The following is a 23,939-nucleotide window of genomic DNA, read 5'->3' as shown; positions in this document are numbered from 1 at the left end:
ATCCAACAACACGAAATCTACTGTACTTAAAGCGGGTGGGTCATCGCCTGTGTAAGCGCGAGTCCTAAGCGACGACAACACACGCTAAAAACGCCAATGGGTAGACGCTTGTTTGTAAACAATGACATCCTGTGGCCATCTGACGCATGCGCAGGTGACGACTCCTCTTTAACAAGAGGTCATTGTAACTGGAGTTATAACCCCTCTCCTGTCCATTTCGCAAATAAAATACAATGAGAAAAAATGGACTTCCTTTTCTGTAAATCAAGTGTTTACACTTTTTAAAAAAAGTATAGTTTCACACGTGGTAATACAAATAATATTGTTGTCGTGCGATCACACTAGGCCTCCAGCTATTCATGCAAAAACAACCAAACATTTGGAAATGCGGTCACCACCAACAACAAAACACATACACACAATATTGTTTGCTGTGCGGGTATTTATTTTTGTATACATGTATCTCCTTTTTAGACACTGGTAAACTGTTTGAAGTCCCGCATAACAACGCCCCCTATAGGCGAAATAAAAATTGTGTTGTTTATTCGGAGGTTTGTATGGATACTCGGTGGGAGCAGGGAGCTGTAATGAGACAGCTCCCTGGTGGGAGTAAAACAATTTGTTTTTACCCCGTACTATATCAGATGCAATATGCGAAAATGTCAACACTGAGCACAGTGCACACACAGTATATCTGCATATTTTAAAGGCAACACGTTCAATCAGCGTGCATAGAATGGGAATCTACCGAATCTCGCATTATCCCATTCGGAATCCAACTCGGGTTACAAGGTCAAAGGTGGGAAGTAAAGAAAAGCAGAATGAAAACAACGCTGTCGTTCCGGTGACGCTGTGCGCTGTAAATGTCTTTCTTTCAGTTCAGTACTGCTTTATAAACTAAATAGACGTCATCGCTGTACTTGGACAGGTTACCATGAAGTTGGTAAGTTCTATATCATCTGCATTATCATCGTAACTGTGGTTAATATCCCCTATGGTTGCCGGTCGTCGTTTTCATTTCACACTAATACTGGCCCCGAGATAGTGCGGCTTACAACTAAATATGATCAAGAACAAGACAAATAAGTAAAAAGAATCACCGCCTGTCATACTATTGAGTGACGGACAGCAGTCATTCTCGCCTTAGTTTTACTGTATACAGTTCCCGATGTAATTCAGTCATAAATAATAACTAGTATGGAGTTACTAGTTTTTATTGGACCCTTGTTGTCAGATAGCACTGCTCACAGTTACCGTGCATGACTGATTTGTCTATGTCGCACTACTTTATTTTATTTAGTTAGAATTAATTTTAGCTGTATGAAGTTTATTTTCACTGATTTTTTTCGCTGGATTTTATTTTCACTGAATCATTCTTTCAGCAAAAATAGTAAAAATAAATTCTAAGTGAAAGTAATTTACAATACTAGTATGTTGTTATGGAGCTACAGTGGCATTAGTTATTGGTTCAGTTTCAATCTAGCGTATACTCACTTCCTGTTTGTATTGATTGATTGCAGTATTCCCTGTCTGCCCATCCCAATGCACCATGCCTGGTGTTAACGTTCAAAGACTGCACGATTATGTTTGACTGTGCAATAGACATGTCATCATTGATGCATTTCTTGCCACTACCATTGGTTCATAGGTAAGTTTTCTGTTCTAGAAGTGGTTGACACAATCATTCCTTGCGCATTTTGTTATACCATGATCCTATATTCAAATTAAACTCGCACACAGAGATCTTTATTATGTGTTCATGTTGAGAGTAATGGTATATATATTCATTTCATATGTGATATTTTTTTTTCACGATTTTATCACAAGAATTGTTAGTAGTCCTGCATATAAGACCTCACAAAACAAAAAAAATGGTCAAATTGATTTCAAGACGTAATTTTTTTGTTTTGAAACAATTTATCAGCAAAGGGCACTGTGCAGTGGTGAAATAATTTAATAACAAACACTGCACTCTGATTAATTTCATAAAGTGTTAAAGGGTGGTGGTCATATTTGCCACATATGTGTAACATTTGTGTTGATAAACATGGATTTTTCCACAATGCAATGCACTCTTCTAATGGATATCACATCACGAGTACAAGTTACAAACATGCACTAATTACCACTGGTGACTTTTTCTATACCTTTCAATCACCAAACAAATGACATAGTTAAAGCTTAGTAACGTCTCAGTGTGTACTCGTCTGAAAAACAGTTAAAGTCTTTGTTTGTATGAGACCCATATCTCACACATGCGTGATATGACGACCACTGCCCTTTAAACACTGAATGCCAAAAATTATAATGTAGGATTTTTAAGACTCATTCTTGTTCACAGTATCGTCAGGCGGACATCCGGGCATTTTTCACCACCTGGCATCCATCGCGGTGAAAACAAAGGCCAAAAACTAGCAGAAAACGATACTTTAGGATGGTTGTTGAGACTCCGCTGAATAATGTAACAAGATTAGCCCTACTTGTGTAACATATATAAATTTGGTTGTTCAGGATTTGTGTGTTGTGTTTTCTCGAATTTTCACCGTCTCGACCGGTGTTCCACAGCAGCGCGCACAGAGCCCATAGAAATGCATGGTACAGTGGTGTGCGTCTTAGTAACGTGGAACGTCTGTGACGTAGCTCCGCCCCCGAGGATATCACAGTGTCTGAAATTTGATGGATGTTTTAAGTACAACAATTTAGAGAATGTGCTACTTTAACAAAATTTAATTTTTAAGGGACTTTTTTATGGAACCTTAAATTTGCATTCACCTGTCAAGCATTGACCATTGCTCAGAATACCCGCCCCCGAATGTGCATCGTTGTTCTTACAACATCTGTGATGCAACAATGTTTTGTCCTTGTTCATTATTCAGTTAAGGTCATTATTGTAGGTTGTAACAACTGGTCATAATACTATAAGCCTTTGGTGTTTCAGACTGTACTGGAAAAATGAATTTGCTTCATGCAAATTTATGCAAATTTATGTAAATTTCTAACTATATTATATTTTACAACCTCCTACATAATTGTTCTTCTGTCGGTAGTGAAAGGCTGAGTAAACTACCAGTCTGGCATCTGAGTGAAGGCAAAGAATCACCAGTGGGAAATGTGAGTAAATTGACTCTTTAATAGCACCACGGTTTTGTACTGTGCTATGCCATATTCAAATTGTGGTTACACATTCAAACATTGTACTCCCTTCCTACTGACATCATATATGTTCTTTGAGCTCCCTGTGAAATAGTGCTATAAATCAGTACATATTATTGAATGTGCATCTTAACTAGCTGATTTGAACATTTTATTTTGCTAGGAGCTGAAAGACTGTGGTGGACATGTTTTTATCGACAGTAGTCCTGAAGTATGCATCCCAGAGGTAATTATTTTACTGTTGTGTTCAGATAATGAGTTTATGATGTGAAAGACTATACATGTTACACAGAGAAAATGCTGCCCTCATACAGTGGGTCATTATGTCGAAGCACAACAGTCGTTGCACAGTAATGTGTTTGATACAAGGTCTATAGCACCAATATGTGTAAAATGTATTGTTTTTTTACCTGAAATGTGAACAGACACTGCGTGAAATTACACATGTATGCATGAATCCAACCAATACATGTATTTGGCACATAGCTATATACAACCCCTGATCAGATTACATGCACGGCATGCACCTAATAATTTACTTATTACATGTTGAGACTGTGATACCCATCAATGCCAATTCAAGTTACATAATGTAGCCATATGTAAACAGTACTGAGGAATAATTGTACAATCATAGTGTACAAAAAGCACAGAGATAAAAACTGAATACACAGACAGGTATTATTTTGTTACTGCATATACTGTACGTGTGTACATAAACTGAAAAAAGTTAGTTATTGATTATTTGATTGATTTATTGATTTATTTACTCAGACAGGAATCCTAGATTTGTCAACTGTAGACGTGATTCTTTTGTCAAGTTACCACTCTATGTTGGCTTTACCATTCATAACAGAGGTATGTCAACTTATATTTATGCCAACATTTCCTATTGGTTCACAACATCATGTGATCTGCCCAATATCCTATTAGAAATAGTGTAACAGTTACATGTGTAATGAGTATAGATGTATGAACTGTTGCTGAATTGTATATCATTATTTTCTATTGAAATTTATTCAGTTGGAATCTGTAAATGAATACTGATTATTTTAAAAAATTGTTTCGACTGCACATTTGTACGTGTAAAAATATTAATTACACGGTATATTTTTTGATGACCCATCTTATATGCATTTTATTTGTCTATGGTACGGTAGGTAGATTCTAGGCTAGATGTGTTTAGACAATAAGATATTACTAGCATAATAGCTAGGCATTTGTGGAGTGGCATATAGTGAAAGGACCGCTGCATAGATTCTAGGCTAGATGTATTCAGACAAGGGGATATTACTAGCATCATAGCTAGGCATTAGTGGAGTGGGATATAGTGAATGGAATGCTGCATAGATTCTAGGCTAGATGTATTCAGACAATGAGATATTACTAGCAGCATCATAGCCAGGCATTAATGGAGTGGCATATAGTGTAGTGAATGGAATCCTACATAAATCCTAGGCTAGACTACGATCTAGCAATCTTTTGATTCTTGTTCAAAACTCAAATAAGTAAATGAGTTTAATTGAAGTAAGAGAAATGCTGTTTATTACAGAAAGCCCTGGTTTCATATTTTTGTTACACTTTTTGTTTTTCTCTGATTTTCTAAAATTTGTTATTCAGCAACTTCATTTCAACTTGTTTTTATGAGAAACAAATGAAAGTTGACCTGTTTTGAATTAAAAAAAAATTCCAGCTGCTGTCCTTTTGATTGTCTCTTGCTTTATCCTATTCCTATCTTGATAGTATACCGGTTTCCATGGTATTGTGTATGCAACAGAGCCCACTGTACAATCTGGAAGGTAAGAATCACCAGTGATGAGAAATTTATTTTTATTTGATACACATTTTGTGAAATGAAATCAAATTGCATATGTGTTGTGAGTAATTGGTGTTCAAAACTCGCTATATCTCTCTGAGGTCCCAGTGGAGTAGTAGATAGCGTACAAAACACAGGGCTTGAACTTCATAGAGGCCTCAAAGGCAACTGCCTAGAGTGCAGAATAATAGTGCAACAATGCTGATTGTGGCAAACTCTAACAGTTCAAAATTATTTTATTCCTACAGATAGTTCTTTCCATCTTGTTTATTTATTGAGTTTTGACATTACTTTGTAGACAATTAATGGAGGAACTTGTAGAATACATTGAAAGAGTGCCTAAGTTACAACCAGCCACTAAATGGAAAGAACCCAACATATTGAAGACTTTGCCGTCACCACTCCGTGAATCGTTACACGTACCATCATGGCGGAAATGTTACAACAAACATGATATAAATGCAGCTATGTCAAAGGTCAAATTAGCTGGATATTCAGAAAAACTGGTAAGTATTAGTCTTAGAGTCAAGTCAAAGTAAGATTTACCTGATTGGCTAACAATCCTAACGCCTAATAGTGAAGCCAATCAGAAAGCTGTTTGTTTGCAGGTTGTTTCAAAAAATCAAATCCTGTCTTGTATAAATGTTTTGACTCATTTAAGTAGTTAACTCTTTGATTGCCATTGTCTACTTTTGCCACCAACAACAAAATAATGTTGTATAGTCTTCTCCTCCTCACATGAAATGTTGATAACAATTGAAGAACTTTTTGATCGAAAACCAAAAGCAATATCTGAAACTGTACTAACCAAAATGATGATGAAATTTACTGATTATTTTACAAAATGTCAAAATATTTGCAGTGAATTTTGGTCGGGAAAAATATCTGGCACTCAAAGGGTTATGCTGAAATTAAATGAACATGACAATCTGTTAACTAAAAATAGAAGGTATATGTGCGGAAATGTTGAATTAGTCATCCACATTGCATTTTCAAGTATAGTTTTGGTGTGATTGTTTTATTTAATAGAGATCATTTAAATTTAATTTTCATATAAAAGAATAAATACAAAATATTCAGTATATATTTATCTTGGGATATTCAAATGTTTTACTTTGGTGTCTGTAGAATTTATACGGAGCATTGTCAATGGTACCCCTGAGTTCTGGCTACTGTATTGGCAGTTGTAATTGGGTTATACAGTCTGATTTTGAAAAGGTGAGTTCATATGTTTAAAGTAACTCATTATGGTTATTTTACATCACTGATGTTTCAACTTTGGTAGATTTTTAAGTTTCACCAATTGTTTAGCATAACTTGAAAGTCAAAATTTTAAGTAATCTAAAATTATTTTCTGATATTGTTAAGTTCATTTATTCATGATAGGTGACATACATATCTGGATCTTCATTGTTAACAACACACCCGTTACCAATGGTTACAGGGCCGATGAAGAACAGTGATGTACTGATATTGACTGGATTAAATCAAACACCAACCTTTAATCCTGACAATATGCTGGGTGAATTCTGTAGTAATCTGGGTGAGTGAGTTGATTGTGTCATCTGTATCTTTACACCATTGCTTGAGCCAATTCCGTAAACTGCTGGAATTTGTTTGCGATTTCAGGATTGTGTGTCATTTGTAAAGACTTAATTTCACCAAAGTCACTGAGAATTCATGTTGCAGGACACCAGAAAAATTGTCACTGCTACAGTTTGTTTGCAATTTCATTTTCAAAATTCGTCAAATTTTTGTTGTTGCGAAATTAAAGTAATTTTTTAGGTAAGGGTATGCAAGTTTCATGGTGATATGTGACAAAGATTCCATCATGTTAGCTCCATGCGCATGTCAAACAAACGTATTTCTAGCACATTCTGGTTTCGTGGGACCTTCCACTGCATATCATACCAGTTGTGTATCCACATTTGTTTCACTTCTCTGACAATGTATTTCACAGCTGTAACAATCAAGAATGGTGGCAATGTTTTAGTTCCATGCTGTCCATCCGGTGTTATCTATGATCTGTTTGAATGTCTGTCAGCATTCATGGACAGTGCAGGCCTTACACAGATTCCTCTGTACTTTATATCACATGTTGCTGATAGTTCATTGGCGTATTCTCAGATATTTGCTGAATGGTAAGTCAATTGGCACTGTGTACTGAGCATGTTAATAATTAATTTTGATGGAAATTACATCTTGATAAAGATAATTCACTGCAAAACATGTCTTTTTTGCTGGCATGTTATTTTAGCTAATTTTGCTAATCTGTAATTTTTTTAATGAAATAATAAAATCTTCAGTGTGTTTAGAAGTACCATACGTACACATATATCTATGTTTTTATTATGTAGTCAAAACTGTGTTAGTGACCACCTCATTATATAAAGACCACCTGTCTATAGTGACCACTTTTAGGCAGTCCCAAGGCATAACATATAAGCAAACTGTGTATAAAGACCACCTACTGTTTAGAGACCAAAATAATAATATGCATTCTGTTTCTAATATAATTTTTAATTTTCTCAAGTCAATTTGATTTTGTGTTTTTGTTCCAAATGAGCCAAGTCATTATTTTCTGATCAAGTTTTATGTCAAATGTATCTGTTAGTGACCTATGTGAAAATAATCCAACTTCCTGACTCTGGTGAAGACCACCTGTCTATAAAGACCATTTTAATGAAGTACCTTGGGTGGTCATTATACAAATAATATTTTCAAATTTGTTCAAATTCATTTGTGTGTGAAATGCTATAAAACAGTCTGTGATACAGAAAATTTCATGAAAGCATGATTGGTTTTATGTAAATTTATAAAATATTTCTCCTTGTAGACGATTGCCAATCAGTCAAAAATCCCATGAATCTTTGCGTGTTTCTTTCAATAATGGATGGATTAACGATCATTCATCTGTTTACACATGTTGATTAGTTAATTTTTTTTCAACTGTCATTTGAAATTAATGAAGCATTAATTATAAGTATTTTATTAAACAGCGTTCATGTCTTTATTCACTGTATAACTACATAATTGTATAATTCAAATCAAATCACAAACCACAGCTACAGTAGCTTTTAATATGATAATGTAAGCATGTGTTGATAAAATTATAATTTATTTTGTCTCTTACAGGCTGTGTCCTGCCAAGCAGTCTAAAGTGTATCTACCTGAACCACCGTTCCCTCATGGTGAACTTGTCAAAGGTGGTCGTCTAAAACACTTTCCTTCAATACATGGTATGAATTATCTTGTGGACTGTATTTAATATTTTTTCAATTTGTTTTATTCATAGTCGGGGAACATTTTAAAATTTGAAAAATTTGTTAATCAATTGTGTTGGCTATCTGTTGAGCTGAGTGATGAAGTCAGTTTTAATATTATAGAAACAAAATAATGTATATATGTTCTAAACCTTTGGACTGCCATAATTTTTTCAGGAATTTTTCTCTTTTTTTTTGTGTATTTTTTTTATATTTTTTTTGATAATTTCTAATTGGCTACAAGTCTTGATGAAAATGAACATTGAAAATTTGTTAATAATAACAAAAGTTGACTTTGGGTTTTCAGCAAATTATCAGTGGAGTGACAACCAAACTATGTACATGGGATAATCCTTTTTCAATACAAATCTGTAAAAATCAGATGTTTTTCATTAGCCAATTCATACTTTTGTCAAGAATATTTTTTTTAACCAATTTCCCCCTAGTCATGTTAACAATTCAGTAGACAACACACAAGACTAAGTAATTATCTATCTTTTCACGTTTTTTTTCAATAACCACCAAAAAAAAACATTTTTGTTTATCATAGGTGAATTCACTAATCAGTTCAAGACCCCCTGTGTAGTCTTCACAGGTCATCCATCACTACGATTTGGTGATGCTGTACATTTCATGGAACTTTGGGGAAAGTCAAGCATGAACACGGTTATATTTACAGGTAAAGTCAAACTCACTAGAAAACTAACTTTAGAGGGCGGCACTGTTGAAAATTTTGATGTCAAATAATGCTATCCTCGGGGCGGCCAACTGCTCATTTTCACCACATGGCAACGATCACAAAAAAAAAAAGGCCAAAACTTTCAGAAAGCAATATTTTGGGATAGTTGTTGAGACTCCTCTGAACAATGTAACAAGATTAACCCTGCATGTGTAACGTATATAGGTTTGGTTGTTTGGGATTAATTCAAAGTTGAGTTCGTGCTGTTTTCCCGACTTTAGCTGTTTTCATCGGCTCTTCAACCGGCGTTCTACATCAGCTTGCACAGAGCCCATAGAAATACATGGTACAGGGGTGCGGGTCTTCGCAACGTGGAGCGTATTGTGACGTAGCCCCGCCCGAGGATAGCATGCAGTACAGACAAAATCAAACTATAGAGGGCAGTACATAGATCATAAATTTATAGAGAGCAGCACAATTGCAGCACATATAGGTGACAAATCGCAATACAGGTATAGGGTCTAAATTTAACAAACTTGTATTTTTCATGAAAGGAATGCTAGAAATTGTGGGAAATTAATAAAAACAAAATAACCATGAAACTAAACTAAGAGGGTGCTATTAGTTAGCTCCATGATAAAGGAGAATAGGGGAAGTCAACCAGAGTGTAAAAATGTATGTTAAATGAAAATTAATGATCTGATTAAATATGGCCACCAGTAATCATTTTGGTCATGCAATTCAATGCTTATTAATTTTGACTCCCATAAGCATCTTCTCACTGTACAACATATATAAACTGATTTTAATATTACCACAACAGACATTTTGCCATTTATGTTGTTTGCTCACATCAAGTGGAAAACAAATCAAAAATAGTGGCGTGCAGCGATGAATAACAAAAGATAAGAACAGTAGGGGCATGTATATTTTTGATGCATATAGCTTTATTGTTATAAATTCCTTTAAAACTAGATAGGTACACAACCTACATTGTGGTTAACTTTGTTTACTTCACTGCCCGTGAGGGATTTTGCACTTGCTACATGCTAACAATATAAATGCCATAGTGTCATTAGAGGGGCACTTGAATTTAAACTTAATCTCGCAAAAAACATTCTTTTTCAATCTTCATGTCTTATTTTATGTTGTGAATCTCCTCAGTGAATGTCTTTTATTGAACTGTATCACATCATTCATAAAGTTCAGATTTTAGTGATATTCCCTCGCAAATATAAGTGTCAGTGTGCATTTACATTGTAGAGGCGTTTTTAAATAGTCATGTTTTTGCATGGTTACGCGTGCTCCGATTTGAGGCCATCACAACCTACGCCTGCGTATATAATGTCCATTGTTTTAGCTTGAGAGCAAATTTTATTTACCTCTTTATAGACAAAGTAATTTACAACTGCCATAAATTTTTGAAAATTATACCTTCACAGAACCTAGTTTTAATTATCTTGATGCCTTGGCTCCATTCCAACCGCTGTCAATGAAATCATGTTACTGTCCTATAGATCCAACCATGAATTTCTCACAAGCAAACAAACTAATCAAAGAGCTGAAGGTGAGTAAACCAGACTGTATTTAAGATACATGTGATAGCCTAGAATGGTGTCATGCTAATTAACTCACAGGGACGAACAAGAGGGAATCATAAAATGTGGGGATGGCTACTAGAATTCATGAATGTTTTAAATTTAAAGAATAAACTAACATTATACAGTACAAGTTTTGACCCATGTGTCACTTATTCCCTTTTGTTCGTCCCCACGTGTGTCCACACATTAATTAGTAGGACCGCTAGAATGAGTTGTGTTTCTTTTACTGTACCTTACCACTAATTCCTATTATTTTCATACAGTTATTGGATCTATATATTTTATATATTTTAGCTAATTATTCATGAATGTTAACATTATTTTTATATTTCAGGCTTTACATGTGATTATACCTGATGCATATCTGTCCCCGCCACCGCTATTACCGCATAGAGATGATCTTATTGTTGAAACCGTAAGTAAATATGCGATTACCGGTACCAGTCTTTACTCAGATACTAAATAAATATCTGTAGGCAGGTTACAGGAAGAGTCAGTGTCCACATGATTTAAATATTGCAAAAGCTGATGAAAAAATGATTAATGTGAGCTTTTAAATCATGTTTAGAGATGATATGTAGTGATTTTTGTCTTGACGGTACCGTAATGTTAGTGAAGGGTGAGGCATATTAAATCAACATTTCGCTATTACGTCATTTTGCCACAATTCGCTAAAATTGCATGCCGCTTTTTCAACATGTTTTACAGTACTAGATAATATTTGGTAATCATTGTCTTAAGTAACTATTAAAAACAGCTATAAGTTTCGAGCAATGGCTCTTCAAATCTGTAATAAATCATCAACACCCTTTCAGGAACATTCTATAACAGAAAATAGATTACATTTAATTACCAACATTGTGTTCATTATTAGTACTTCTATAATTACTCTGTTGGGTGCCGAATAACAACTTTCGCCAAGTTTCTCAATTTTGTTTATAAATATAGCTGCAAGCAGCGATTACCGGCTTTCGATGCTATGCCTGAGTTAGCGCTGAATTGCATTCATGCAAGAGAATTATGACATTACACTTCTGTAATATCTAGGGTAATGGAGACATGTACGGTGATTATTTTACTATATACTGTAGGCATATTGATCACAATGTATGTTGATTTAGTCACAGCATGGTGAACTGATTACACTATATGAATTATATGACCATATATGGTCATTGAACATGTTAGCAATTTAGCTTGCTCAATGCCTTCAATATAGCATTGTCTCCATGTTTGTACTTTCAATATTGCATGAGATATTAGTAATATGCATATTTAATGAGTTCTATGACCATATATGGTCATTGAACATTTTAGCCATTTCTTGTGTACAATGCCTTCAATGTGGCGTTATTTTCATATCTCTAACTTCAATAGTGATCGAGATATTATAGATATGCATATTTAATGAGTTCTATGACCATACATAGTCATTGAACATTTTAGCCATTTCTTATTTCCAATGCCTTCAATATAGCATTGGTTCCATGTTTGTACTTGCAACAGTGCCTAAGATATTAGGGATATGCATATGTAATGAGTTCTATGACCATATATGGTCATTGAACATTTTAGCTATTTCTATTGTCCAATGCCATTAATATAGCATTGGTTCCATGTTTGTACTTGCAATAGTGCCTAAGATATTAGGGATATGCATATTTAATGAGTTATATGACCATATATGGTCATTGAACATTTTAGCTATTTCTCTTGTCCAATGCCTTCAATATAGCAATGGTTCTATGTTTGTACTTGCAATAGCGCCTAACATATTATGGATATGCATATTTAATGAGTTATATGACCATATATGGTCAACGAATATTTTGATCAATTCTCTTGTCCATTGCCTTCAATATAACGTTAGTTCCATGTTTGTACATGGAATAGTACTTGAGATATTAGAGATTTGCATATTTAATGAGGTCACATGACCATATATGGTCATTTAATGTGTTAGTCACATCACTTATTCCATAGCTTCAATATTGCACTGGTTGCATGTACATAGCTATCTGTGATAGTGCTTGAGATATTTCAAACAGAATGTAGAGGGCCCTCCCCCCTTTCCCATGATGCTTTGCATGGTACAATAAAACAAATGTGAAAAAACATTCTAAAATCATTTTCTAAAAAACGGCTCATCGCCTGGAGAAGCCGTTTGGAAAAATAAATACTATGGCACTTGATCTTTCAAAATATATGCAGGGTTAGTGAATTAGTCAAAAAATATGCAAATGAGATGCAAAACAAAATTTCTGAAAATTCTAGTAAAAAAAGTCACGTGACCGCTAAAGTTTTTTTTGATGATATTTTTAGCCCTTGTTCCACTGCTGCTACCATAAAAAACTGGGAGCACTCAGACCCTCAGAAAGGTGTGCAATTCGGCATTGAAAATTTCGTCTTTAATCCAAGATGGCGGCCGAATGACGTCACATATCGAAAATCGGAAACTTTGACGTTTTAGAGAATTGCCTATAGATTATCTCTGTAAAGTAACAGGTCAAGTGGGTAACCCGTCTTCGAGAAGAAGAGTTTTAAAAAACGGCAGAATAAGAATAATAATAATAATAATAATAATAATAATAATAATAATAATAATAATAACTTTACAATTACAAAAGGCTTTCGATGCGGAAAAGCATCGAAAGCCTAATTACAAGCAAATAATACAAACCAATAAGTATTTCTCTTTCGTGCATACTGGATGCTAAGTTTTGTAGAGTTGAACAAAATAATTTTGAGACTAATAATTACATTTTCAGGACCCTCCTCCCACTCCTTTCAAAAGAGCAGATGTTCTAACCCTACCTGTGCGAAGAAGACAAGAGAAAATTGAAATCACATCAGAGGTATGTATTACCCTTTTTTACAAACTTGTTTAGATGTATTGTGATATGTAGTATGATACAGTGACAAAACATGTGTTGTATTTAGTTTTTTGATCACTTGTTCCGAAAAAAAATGAAATATTTATTTATTATTCATAAAATATGTCAATTAAAAATTCATTAATTTGCTACAAATTATTTTTGAAATAGTGGTAATCTTACTCAACACATGTTTTACATTCTGATAGTTTTAGTATCCCATGGTGATGATATAAACTCATTTTGGTTACACAATATAGAATATACAATTATCTGTATATTTGCAGCTGGCATCAACGCTAGAGCCGACTGAAATGAAATCTGGAGTGTTTGTATCCACCATAACGGGAGCACTAACTGTAAAAGACAATAAATATGTATTACAGGTAGTGTATTACATTTATACTATACTATATATAGTATTTATTGAGTTGTGCTTCTAATGCTTAAATCTATGTGTAGAATTATAGAATACAACTTTTCACAGATACTTTATGATTTACCCGCTACAACCATTCAATATGATTTTTGGCACATATTTAATTAAAACATATTTAATCTGAATAATATTTTCTGGCATTCTGTATTTTTCCTGACCTTCGCCCTCATTTGTGAACTACTGTAAATTATTCACTGGTTGTTATTTTTTCCTAATTCATCGATAAGTAAAATCTGCAAAATTAAATCCACATGAGCATGTGAAATAACAAAAGAACAAAACAATAGAAGTTTGCAAACTTTAAAACTTGGTTTAATTACAACAAATTATCAAATTATCACTTATATATTTATTGCTGTAAACCAATAGAACATTTGTATTTCTAAGGATGCATTAAAGTTATTATTATTATTATTATTATAATAGTGAAATTTAATTCCACTGAAAATAAATGGTTATATACAGTAATTTGCAGTTGTATATTTTTTCACCTTTGTTTGTAGCCTTTACCAAAGGCACCAGTAGTTGTCGGTAAAAAGCGTAAGCGAGGTGAGGAGGAAATAATCAACAAACATCCAAAACATTATGTCTATGGCAATTTGGATATTGAAGATTTTGTAAGAAACTTGACAAAGGTGAGGAAGCTGCAAAAAAAGTATTATCATGTTTTCTTAAGTTGTGAGGTAACCAGGCTACCTATGCTAATGCTGATACGTCTCAAAGTTTAAACAATTAATGATGAGTATTCACCTACACATCCACTCAATAATACAAACAGCCGCTAGGACAGTCCAACCATCCATTTATTCACTCACTTGCATATTTGCCGACTCAAAACAACCAGACGAAGTAAAAACTGCCACGACTGAAATTCACATTACTACAGCAATAACGATGAAATAACATGACACACAAACACTGAAAATTCAACAAAAATGAGAAAAAAAATGTCAAATAACAAAAACAAGTTTATATTCCCTTTCTTATCTTGGTTAATTAAGATGTGCAGGTGCTTGTGTTCAGCCAGTTCTTGTTGACATTGAGATTGTGTATTACCTTGTCATACTATTATTATAATGGTCAGATTTTGATCCCTGGTACAAAAGTGTGTCGAAATCTGACATAATATAATGGAAACTAAGGAAATCCCAACATACATGTAGCTATATACTGTCGTTATTAAACCATCTCATATAATATCTATTTATTACATTTGTCAGCAAATCGGTGACCATGCAGCACAAAGAAGTCAAAAGTCAGCTAAGATAATTATTTTTACTATAGTTTCAACAAAAGCTTGATATTAATAACGGTTTGTTCTCTTTTTATAGCATGGAGTGACTGATATGAAGGTGGAAGACACTCCTGGAGGACATATTGTACATTTAGTAAGTGTTAATATATTACAATTGTTCCCTATTGATATCATAAACATGTAATTAACACACCACTGTTATTGCTGTATGTTGTGTTTCATACGAGTTCAAAGAAAATATACAACACATATATTAAAATTTATTGTTTGTTTACACAAAATTTGCACAGTGATCGTCGGAGTAATTTCTATTTTATAACTCAGTACTGACCCCCCACTATTTTACGAAATGATGTAAATTTGTCAGATGTTCATACATGTACATGACATGAATATTCTTGTTTCCTCACCATGTTTTAATCAAAAATAGTTGTATTTTACCTCCAGTCTATCATATTTTGCCAATGATTCTTACATAACTATGGCAACATTAAAATACAAGTTTTGAGTTCCGCCGTTACCTTAGGAACTTGCACGCTCTGGTAAAAAGATGTTCCAAGTTTGTATGTGTGGGGGATTGATTTTCTTGAGTAAATGTTCGATAGCCAGCTCACCAGAACGCCTGGAACCAGGGATACCAACCCCTCTATTTGTGTATGGAAACCAACTGATGGCGCTATCACTTGAAACTCTATTCTGTCAACATAATTGACAGTCTATCATTGATACCCTTCCACTTGTCCACATTGTCACAAACTTTACTCTGTCGTTAAACACATTGCCTGCCACCACAGACATACCAAGAGTCAGCAAAGCAGTGTATTAATTTATCTTTCATTTATTCGCAGCCATCAGAAGATACCATTATCCAAGTTGAAGAGGGGTCAACGCATATATTTTGTGAGGGAAATGAAACTCTTCGGAAAAAACTCAGAGATGTACTGATTATGTGTTTACCTAAATTTTAGGTGTAGAGGTGTAGATATACACACACTTTTGAACCAGTAAAAGATTTTGTATTTTTTTGAACTACTGAAACTTTCTTGCTACTTTCAGTTTATGTGATTCCCAGAAAAATAAAGTTTTAAACTGTGATTGTGTTATTCACACTCATCAATGTGAGAAAGAAGATACATTTCCGGGTTTTAATTCAGCAGTTATTATTTTAGGAAGTCTTTAAATTCAATCAAGTATCGAAGGATACATTTATAACATAAAATTAAGAACTTGCAATGCAGGAAATTAATTAAACAAGAGTTGTTTACATTAAAATAATTCTTAAATATTTGTCCGGACATTTATTCTCTCAATTTAACAACTTCTTGTTAAATTATTTTATATCATCTCAACTTGGAAAATTCTGTGAGTAAGAGATTACCAATAGGTGCATACCATTAAGGTCAGGATTGGATATGGTAGAATTTGCTACATTCAATTACCCACCATAGACTCCGGTCAGTCAAAATGACTATTTTGAACTGCAGGCATTAATCAGCGATTCTGCCGATGACGGAGAGATAGAATCTTGGTCAGGGGAAGCCCCATAACCCCAAGATTCTCTTTCTCTTACGTCACGAACCATGTGACCAAGGCCATATGGCAGCGCCATTAACGGCTGTACAATCACTCTTTTTTCATCTCCGCCTTGTCGGGAATGATTTTGAGCGGCTCTGCCTGGCTCAATTGCTTTTTGCTGTCCGGGTTTCTAGCGTTGGTTATTGCCGCAGCATCCGACATTCTAGCTGGTAGGATAAGTTTTTCTTGTCTTTTTTACCCTCGTGTCGTTTTCCCTTTTGTGTGTAATGTTTTTTTCACAACAAAGAAATTAAAACCTGGTGCCACTACGTAACCACTTGTTGGTTTCGCGGCGACACCTTTTACAACTGTATTTCGTTTCCCTCATGCATGTCGTCTTTTATTTACAATGTGTTTAGAAATGTATAGATGTAATGACGGCACCACTCGCTGCCGTTTTTTTTTTTTTTGGGTCTCCTAATGTTTTGAGTCGACTGTGCAGTGGCTATATTCAGAATTTACCAGCATAGAACCCGCATCCGAGATACTTTTGTCGTAGCTTTGTGCGGGTTCGGGGTTTTTGCTGTGAAGGCATTTTTCACTGGAGGCCTAAGGTCTGAGATTGCTCGTTTCTTCACAGCAAGGTCGCGTGTCCAGTAAACTAATCGGTTAAAGTGAGTTGTGTGTTTGGCATGAGTGGAAAGTTTTCACGCTCGGCTACCGGTGCTTTGTGTACCGGGACGTCGAGTAGGAGGCCTGTTGGCGGTGGTACCGATATTTTTTCTCGGCCTACCCCTGCTGATCGGAGGGCATCCTCACAGTCTCAGTGGTTTACCCGATTTTACCAGCTGCAGCAAGGCTGTGCCCCTGGAGGCTTTCCTCCTATGGGGCCATTGTGAGTCCCTTTGTGGACCCTTCCTTGCATGGCGTCGGGTTTCCCTCCGAATTGAGGGCTTTGGTCGAAGTATAGAAACTAGATAGGCAGGTTTTGATCTGGGACCAAGTGAAGGAAGCCCTGCCCTTGTGGGCGTCACTGGCCAACCTCTGACAGGGGGCCCCTTGGACCCGCTCGCCACAGGTATGACTCTGGTAAGTGATGCCTCCTCCCAAGGTTGGGGAGCGCATCTACTGAATCAACAAGTCCAAGGATATGGCCCGCAGTAGTTTTGGAACTACCATATCAACCGGCCCGAACTGAAAGCAATATACTTAGCACTACCACACTTTCTACCCGTAGTTCAAGACCACAGAGTCCTGCTTCGCACATGCAACACAGCGGTGGTCTCCTTCAAGAAGGAGGGGGGACATACATTCCTCATTGTTGTCAGTCCTAGCGGAGCAAATCCTCTTTTGGTGCCTGGAATACAATGTGGAGCTAACCGCACACCACCTTTCCAGGGGTGAGGAACAGTATGGCAGACTCTGCTTCCAGAACACGGGGTGGCTGATACAAGCCTCCAGGCTGTTTCGGCTGTAGGACAGTCCAAGGTTAGAACGCCAAGCTCCCGACGAACGTAACACTCCTGCCGACTTCAGGAACCTGGGCCAGGGTCACTTGGCTAACCCCGTGAACCCACTTAGTTGTGTACGCCTTCCTTCCCTTCCCACTAGTTCACCGGGCACCGGAGAAAATACCTGCATACCTGCATATTTTTATTGGTCACACCCATTTGGCCAAACAAGGCCTAGTTTCCACGTCTGTCGAAAATGCTAGTCGAAACACCAATAGTGCTTCCAGACTTACCGGACCTGTCTCAACCAGACGGCGCACTACCAATGAGCCCATCAGATATCACTTACACGCATACAGGCTCTCATTAGACCTGCACATACAAAGGCTTTATCCGAGCGGGCTGCCAACGTCCTGGCCAGGGTGAACAGGGATTCCACCAATGCAGCCTGCATTTCTAAGCTGCGTGCATGCACTGATTGGTGTAGCAGAAGGGAGATTGATCCATACCATCCCTCTATTGGCCAGGTAGTAGGCTCCTTCGTCCACCTGTTTGACAAAGTAGGTTTTTCCTACGCAGCGATCGTTGGCTACGGGTCGGCCTTGTCCCCCACCATTGAAAACGTATGGGAACAAGACTAGCCAATTGTCCTATTATTAGGAGACTATTTACTACTTTCCAGACGGGAAGGGAACCGCCCAACTCGAACTTGTTGGCTGTGTTGTCCGTTCTAAGCAGACTGCCTTTGAGCCTCTCTGATCAGTATCACTCAATTTTTTTAACATGGAAAATAGTCTTCCTACTGGCCCTCGCCTCAGGTAGGCGTTGACCAGAGCTGGGGGCATTGTCCTTCTCGGATGATGTACCGCCGTTATGGACAATCAAGTTGTGCAAAAGACATGAACTGGGTTTCTTGCCTAGAACCAAATTCCAGGACACGATCCTCACCCCATCGTCATCCCCCAGCTGTCAAATTTTTGTCTGCCCGGAGGGTCAGGAGGAATTGCTTTTCTGCCCGGTTCTAGCACGGAGTTGCTCCCAAACCGTACTAAAGATTCAGGACTTGGTGCCATGCACATATCTTTATGTTTCGGCCCAGGCAGGCAGGATAGGCCGGCCTCCCCAACTTCCATAACCAGGTGGTTTACTGCGACTGTATTAGAGGTCTATAATACTTTAACTTCCTCGACACAGAGCTTGCAGATACACCAAGTACGAGCGCATGAGGTCTGTGCGATTGCCAACTCACTAGTGCTAGCGTCAGGTGCCCCCCTCGAGCATACATGGAGGGCAGGCTACTGGAGAACGCAGAACGTCTTTATCAACTACCACCTAACAGACACCGAATCCATTGAGGAAGGTCTCTTTAGGTTGGGTCCCGTCGTAGTGGGTCAGTCTTGGTTTGCTGACCCAGCCCGAACGACCACAAGGGTTCCTGCGCATAGGCAATAAGTCAGTCTCGGCATTTTATGCAGTCAGATTTCTCTACCGTCATCACTCCCCTGGAAGCTCCCAGGCCCGCTTTGCGGCCTATGCCCTCATGCAGAACTGTTTTGGTCTTTACTTCGAAAGCTTACTACCCCCCATAATTGGCTTGGGGTCTAGCTTTCCTGGGCACACCAAACCCTGTCACCGTAGCAACATTTTGGCTTCTTGCTCCAGGGACAGCCCAGGCAAGGTAAGACACCACCCTTTTTTGGGCCTTAACTAGGGTTTGACTGATTATTGTATTTCATCCCGGACTGGGAAACGACTTTCATCATTTTTCTGTTTGCTCGGAAAACCCACCACCTATCGGCGCCTGACTCTGCCTACAGTTCAAAATAGTCATTTTGACTGGCCGAAGTCTATGGTGGGTAATTGAACGTAGTGAATTTTGGCAGAAGGTTCTACGAACCCGCCTATTCACATAGTTCATACCCACCATAGACTCTGGGTCCCCCAAACCACCCCTCTCTTTCCGTAGCGTTGGTCTAAGTCCTCGAGGCGGAGAGAAAGGAACCGGAGTGATTGTACAGCCGTTAATGGCGCTGCCATATGGCCTCTGTCACGTGGTTTGTGACGTAAGGGAAAGAGAATCTTTGGGTCATTGGGCTTCCCCTGACCTAGATTCTATCTCTCCGTCACCGGCAGAATCGCTGATTAATGCCTACAGTTCAAAATAGTCATTTTGACTGACCAGAGTATATAGTGGGTATGAACTATGTGAATAGGCAGGTTCGGAGAATCCTCTGTCTAAGTTTACACAAGCAGCTAACACCAAATTTGCATTAATCTCCACCCTGAGATGTACACAAATATGTCTTGTCATTTGGGTTAGGGTCGGTACAGGTAGGGTTTATAGATATGTGTCTTGGTCTTAGGATTGGGGTTGAGATAGGTATAATTTACTATGTTCAGTTACCGACCATAGACTCTCAGTCAAAATGACTATTTTGAATTGTAGGCATTAATCTGCTATTCAGCCAATGACTGAGAGACTAATCTAGGTTAGAGGAAGCCCCATGACCTCATAGATTTTCTTCCACGTCGCATAACACATGACTGAGGTCAAAAGGTCAGCGACCAGCATGCCTAATGTTCACTCTGTTTTTCTCCGCATTGAGGTGCAACGTAGTGAAAACAGTGCGATTCAGTCTCCAGTTTTTTCGACCTAGTTTTTCTGAAGTTTCTGTAACTGTTGGTAACAGTAGACGTAGTGGCTGGTAGAATAAATGTTCTTTATTAGCAGCCCCGTGACTTTTTTGTGCACTGCTTACAAAAACAAAACAAAAAAACATGGGCCACATTGTCAGGTTTCATTGTGTTATTGCTGGGAAAGGATTGACCAGCTTTGTTATTAGTCCAAGAAAATTGTTCAGCTTGGAATGTGTCTGAACCCCTCATTAGTATGCAAGAATGTACCAAGAAAATTGTTTTTCTGGAGTAAATTGTAGTGTATTTTACTTACGAAAGGTCAAAAAGTACATGGAGATTTTATGAAAATGTGTGGATGATGTCGTGTGGTCACAGTTGCGCAATAAATGATGGACTATTTTAGGCGTAGCAATAAAATGTGTCACCGAAGTACTCACACATGTGCATCATTCCAATAGTTTGTGCTGTGAAAAAGTTCAATAGAAAATAAGTATTGTGTAATTTGTAGTGAGAATGTATTCAAATAGATTAATGTTTATGAAACTTGTTTCTTTTCAAAGTGTATTTATAATACAAATTGTTCATAAAAATGTTTTTTATACTTTTTCGATGGATTGAATTTACAAATGATGAGTAATTATGCTATTCCATCACTCGAATTATGTATTACGAATTTCTGATAGTTTAGGCTTTGTGTTCTTGCCAACGGGAAGACATTAAACTGTTGTACAGTGGACGTCGATAAAAACGAACATATTTCAAAAGTTGTGAAATCATGGTACTGTTTTGGCATTATACAACTTGCAGTCTTCTTTTGATGGATTTTATGTGACTGGCCGTGTTATCGAACTGTATTATTATGTAAATCTGCCCGGGAAAATCTGCAAACAAAGTTTAAATTGCCATTTTTACGCTGCGTGTAGCGTGGAGTCGTCATCTATAAAGTACGCACAATTGTTCGTCTCGTGTTCCCCGGTGCATTTAAAAATCCCTTTTGAATTTGGGAACTTTGTGTGACTGACCGTGGTGTTTGTAAACTTTAGTCAAACTGTAGAAGTGTATATTAAATTACGTTTGTGTCTCAACGAGGACTGAAAAGTGATTTACTTCGTCTGTTATAAATCAACTGTATTAGCTTACTTCAAACTTCCTATTGCCATCGGGATTATGTCTACTACACTCGGTGGTGTAGTGTGTATCGATCTTCTTGTATGAAACGTACCCAACCCCGGAAATCGACGGAAAATCGGGATGGTCCCGTCACGTAATTTCTTATCTTGTTCTTGACCGCAGTACGCTTGGCTATGAACTTGCACATACCCACGCTTATGGGAATAGTGCATCGTGGGTATTACTGCATTGATCGAGGTAAAACAAACTTGGCTGCCGTAATGCCTTTTGTTCGAATACATCGCTCGTGTTTCTCTTCCTGTCTCAGAGTTCTCTGTTTTCCTTGATTGTTTTCTTTCAACTAAACAGCGATTTGGCTGTGACCATGCATTTAGTCATTTCTCGAATTGGTTGATTGTCAAAGTAACATACGCTAAGTACAATTAAACGTTCGGAGTTGAACAGTAGTCATTTCTAACATGATCATTTAATTTAGTTTAATTCCTTCAATTAAAAATGGAGTTTCTAAAATAAATAATTAATAATACGTACCCTCATGTATACTTCAAGTTTTCATTAAAACAAAGTCAAAGTTTTTGAAATTGCTTTTCTGCATGTTCGCCAATCCATTGCTCCAAACACACCTTTAAATACTCTCATTTTTCCAGCATCGAGATGGCTCTGCCAACTCTTGTTTTCTGAGGTACTCCTGTTGCTGTTGCTAACAGTAGGCTAGTAGGATTTTTTTACTTAGGAACCCATGTCTCTTTGTGTGTACCGCTAACAAAACACAGGGGACACATTTGTTTGTCTACATTTTTGTTTCAACTGTCATTTCGTTCCACTCATGCATGCCTTGTTCATTTTCCTAGTGTTGTTTTTAAAAATGGACTGGAAGAAAGAAAAGCAGTCAAGTAAGACCTCCTCGCATCCTAGGTTGTCGCCCTATAGACTGACTCAGTCGTGCGGCAGTCGCCACCAGAATATCCTGAGTTGGAACCCCAATAGTAAATGTCGCCTTTGTTTGGAATGTGTTTGGGTTTCAGGGTTTTGCCACAAGGACATGTGCTTCCATTGGGATTGTGACACCTGGGATATTTTCCGGGACCATGTACATGTTGCATGTAGCAATGCCTGAGCTCGGACTAGTCGTGCATTTAGTTGGGGCCTTGTGGATTTGAGTGAGTGGAATGCGAGTATGGGTGAAATGTCCTTGGGACGTCGCTGAGATGGTGTTGATGGCTGGACGAAGGTTCCCTGTGGAAGAGTCTAATCATAAGGCCCCAGGATGGGGCAATCTTATGCTTACCTCTTTCTGCTGGACTAAGCACTATACAATCTGTTTGGTGTCGGGTACTGGAGCCAGCAGAAATGGTGCGAGACCTTGTGTCTTTACTGGATCCCTCGGTTCCTTCTCATGACTCTGGTACCATGAACTTTCATTCGGCGGGACGGGCAAGGATTGATGGTTGCTTTCCGTGAATTGTTTTCGGCAGCTCAGTCCAAAACAATCCACCACGCCCTGAGAGCATAGTTGGATGGCAATTACCAACCTTAGGCAGGGGGTTCCCTTGGACCCACTTGCCTCAGCTATGACTCTGATAATAGATGCCTCCCTCCCAGGTTTAGGAGCGCACATATTGGACGTACAAGCCCAAGGAATATGGCCCCTACCTTGGATTCGGGGCCACCATATCAATTGGCTTGAGCTGAAAGCAGTACACTTAGTACTGATACATTTTCTACCTGCACAGACAACACAGCGATGGTCCCCCACATTAACAAGGAGAAGGGTGGGGGACAAAATCCCAATTGCTCTCAGTTCTGGTGGAACAAATTCTCCATTGGTGCTTGAAATTAACTGTTGAGCTAACTGCACACCACCTTCCAGAGATGCGGAACGGTCAAGCAGACACCCTCTTGCGGTGACTTCCTCTCCAGAACATGCAGCATCAGCACCACCTGTTTCAACACTGTGGTGAACATGTATGGCACCGTGCATATCCCAGTAGAAGCACCCTGAACTTGAATACTTGGCACAAGTGGGAGAATCAAAGTAGTCACTGACTCATTGGATGCATTGATATGTGCATGTAAGCATCGCTTAAGTCTAGCAAGGATAACCATTCAAAACGGTAAACAGAGAG

The 23,939-nt window shown here is 37.6% G+C and overlaps 1 protein-coding gene across 1 annotated transcript; it reads left to right on the top strand.

Moving 5' to 3' along the window:
- Positions 1-786: 786 nt before the first annotated feature.
- LOC100372632 (integrator complex subunit 9-like) lies at positions 787-16,174 on the top strand. The gene is made up of 19 exons (XM_006820016.3): positions 787-943; positions 1,521-1,648; positions 3,048-3,111; positions 3,317-3,379; positions 3,928-4,011; positions 4,897-4,952; positions 5,268-5,475; positions 6,098-6,187; positions 6,356-6,512; positions 6,930-7,110; positions 8,105-8,208; positions 8,783-8,911; positions 10,354-10,478; positions 10,847-10,927; positions 13,281-13,367; positions 13,673-13,771; positions 14,328-14,459; positions 15,156-15,212; positions 15,928-16,174. The coding sequence occupies exons 1-19, from the start codon at positions 935-937 to the stop codon at positions 16,045-16,047; spliced, it is 1,974 nt and encodes a 657-aa protein (XP_006820079.2). The 5' UTR covers positions 787-934; the 3' UTR covers positions 16,048-16,174.
- Positions 16,175-23,939: the final 7,765 nt, after the last annotated feature.

Source organism: Saccoglossus kowalevskii, chromosome 14, assembly GCF_978046115.1.
Source record: "Saccoglossus kowalevskii chromosome 14, keSacKowa6.1, whole genome shotgun sequence".
In the NCBI taxonomy this organism is placed as follows: Eukaryota; Metazoa; Hemichordata; class Enteropneusta; family Harrimaniidae; genus Saccoglossus; species Saccoglossus kowalevskii.
Note: the sequence above shows the minus strand (reverse complement) of the source record. Positions and strands in the feature narration are given on the sequence as shown.

Coding starts and splice junctions, on each gene's coding strand:
- LOC100372632 (XM_006820016.3), top strand. Junction 6,188..6,355: donor TACAGTCTGATTTTGAAAAG/GTGAGTTCATAT, acceptor TATTCATGATAG/GTGACATACATATCTGGATC. Junction 8,209..8,782: donor ACACTTTCCTTCAATACATG/GTATGAATTATC, acceptor TGTTTATCATAG/GTGAATTCACTAATCAGTTC.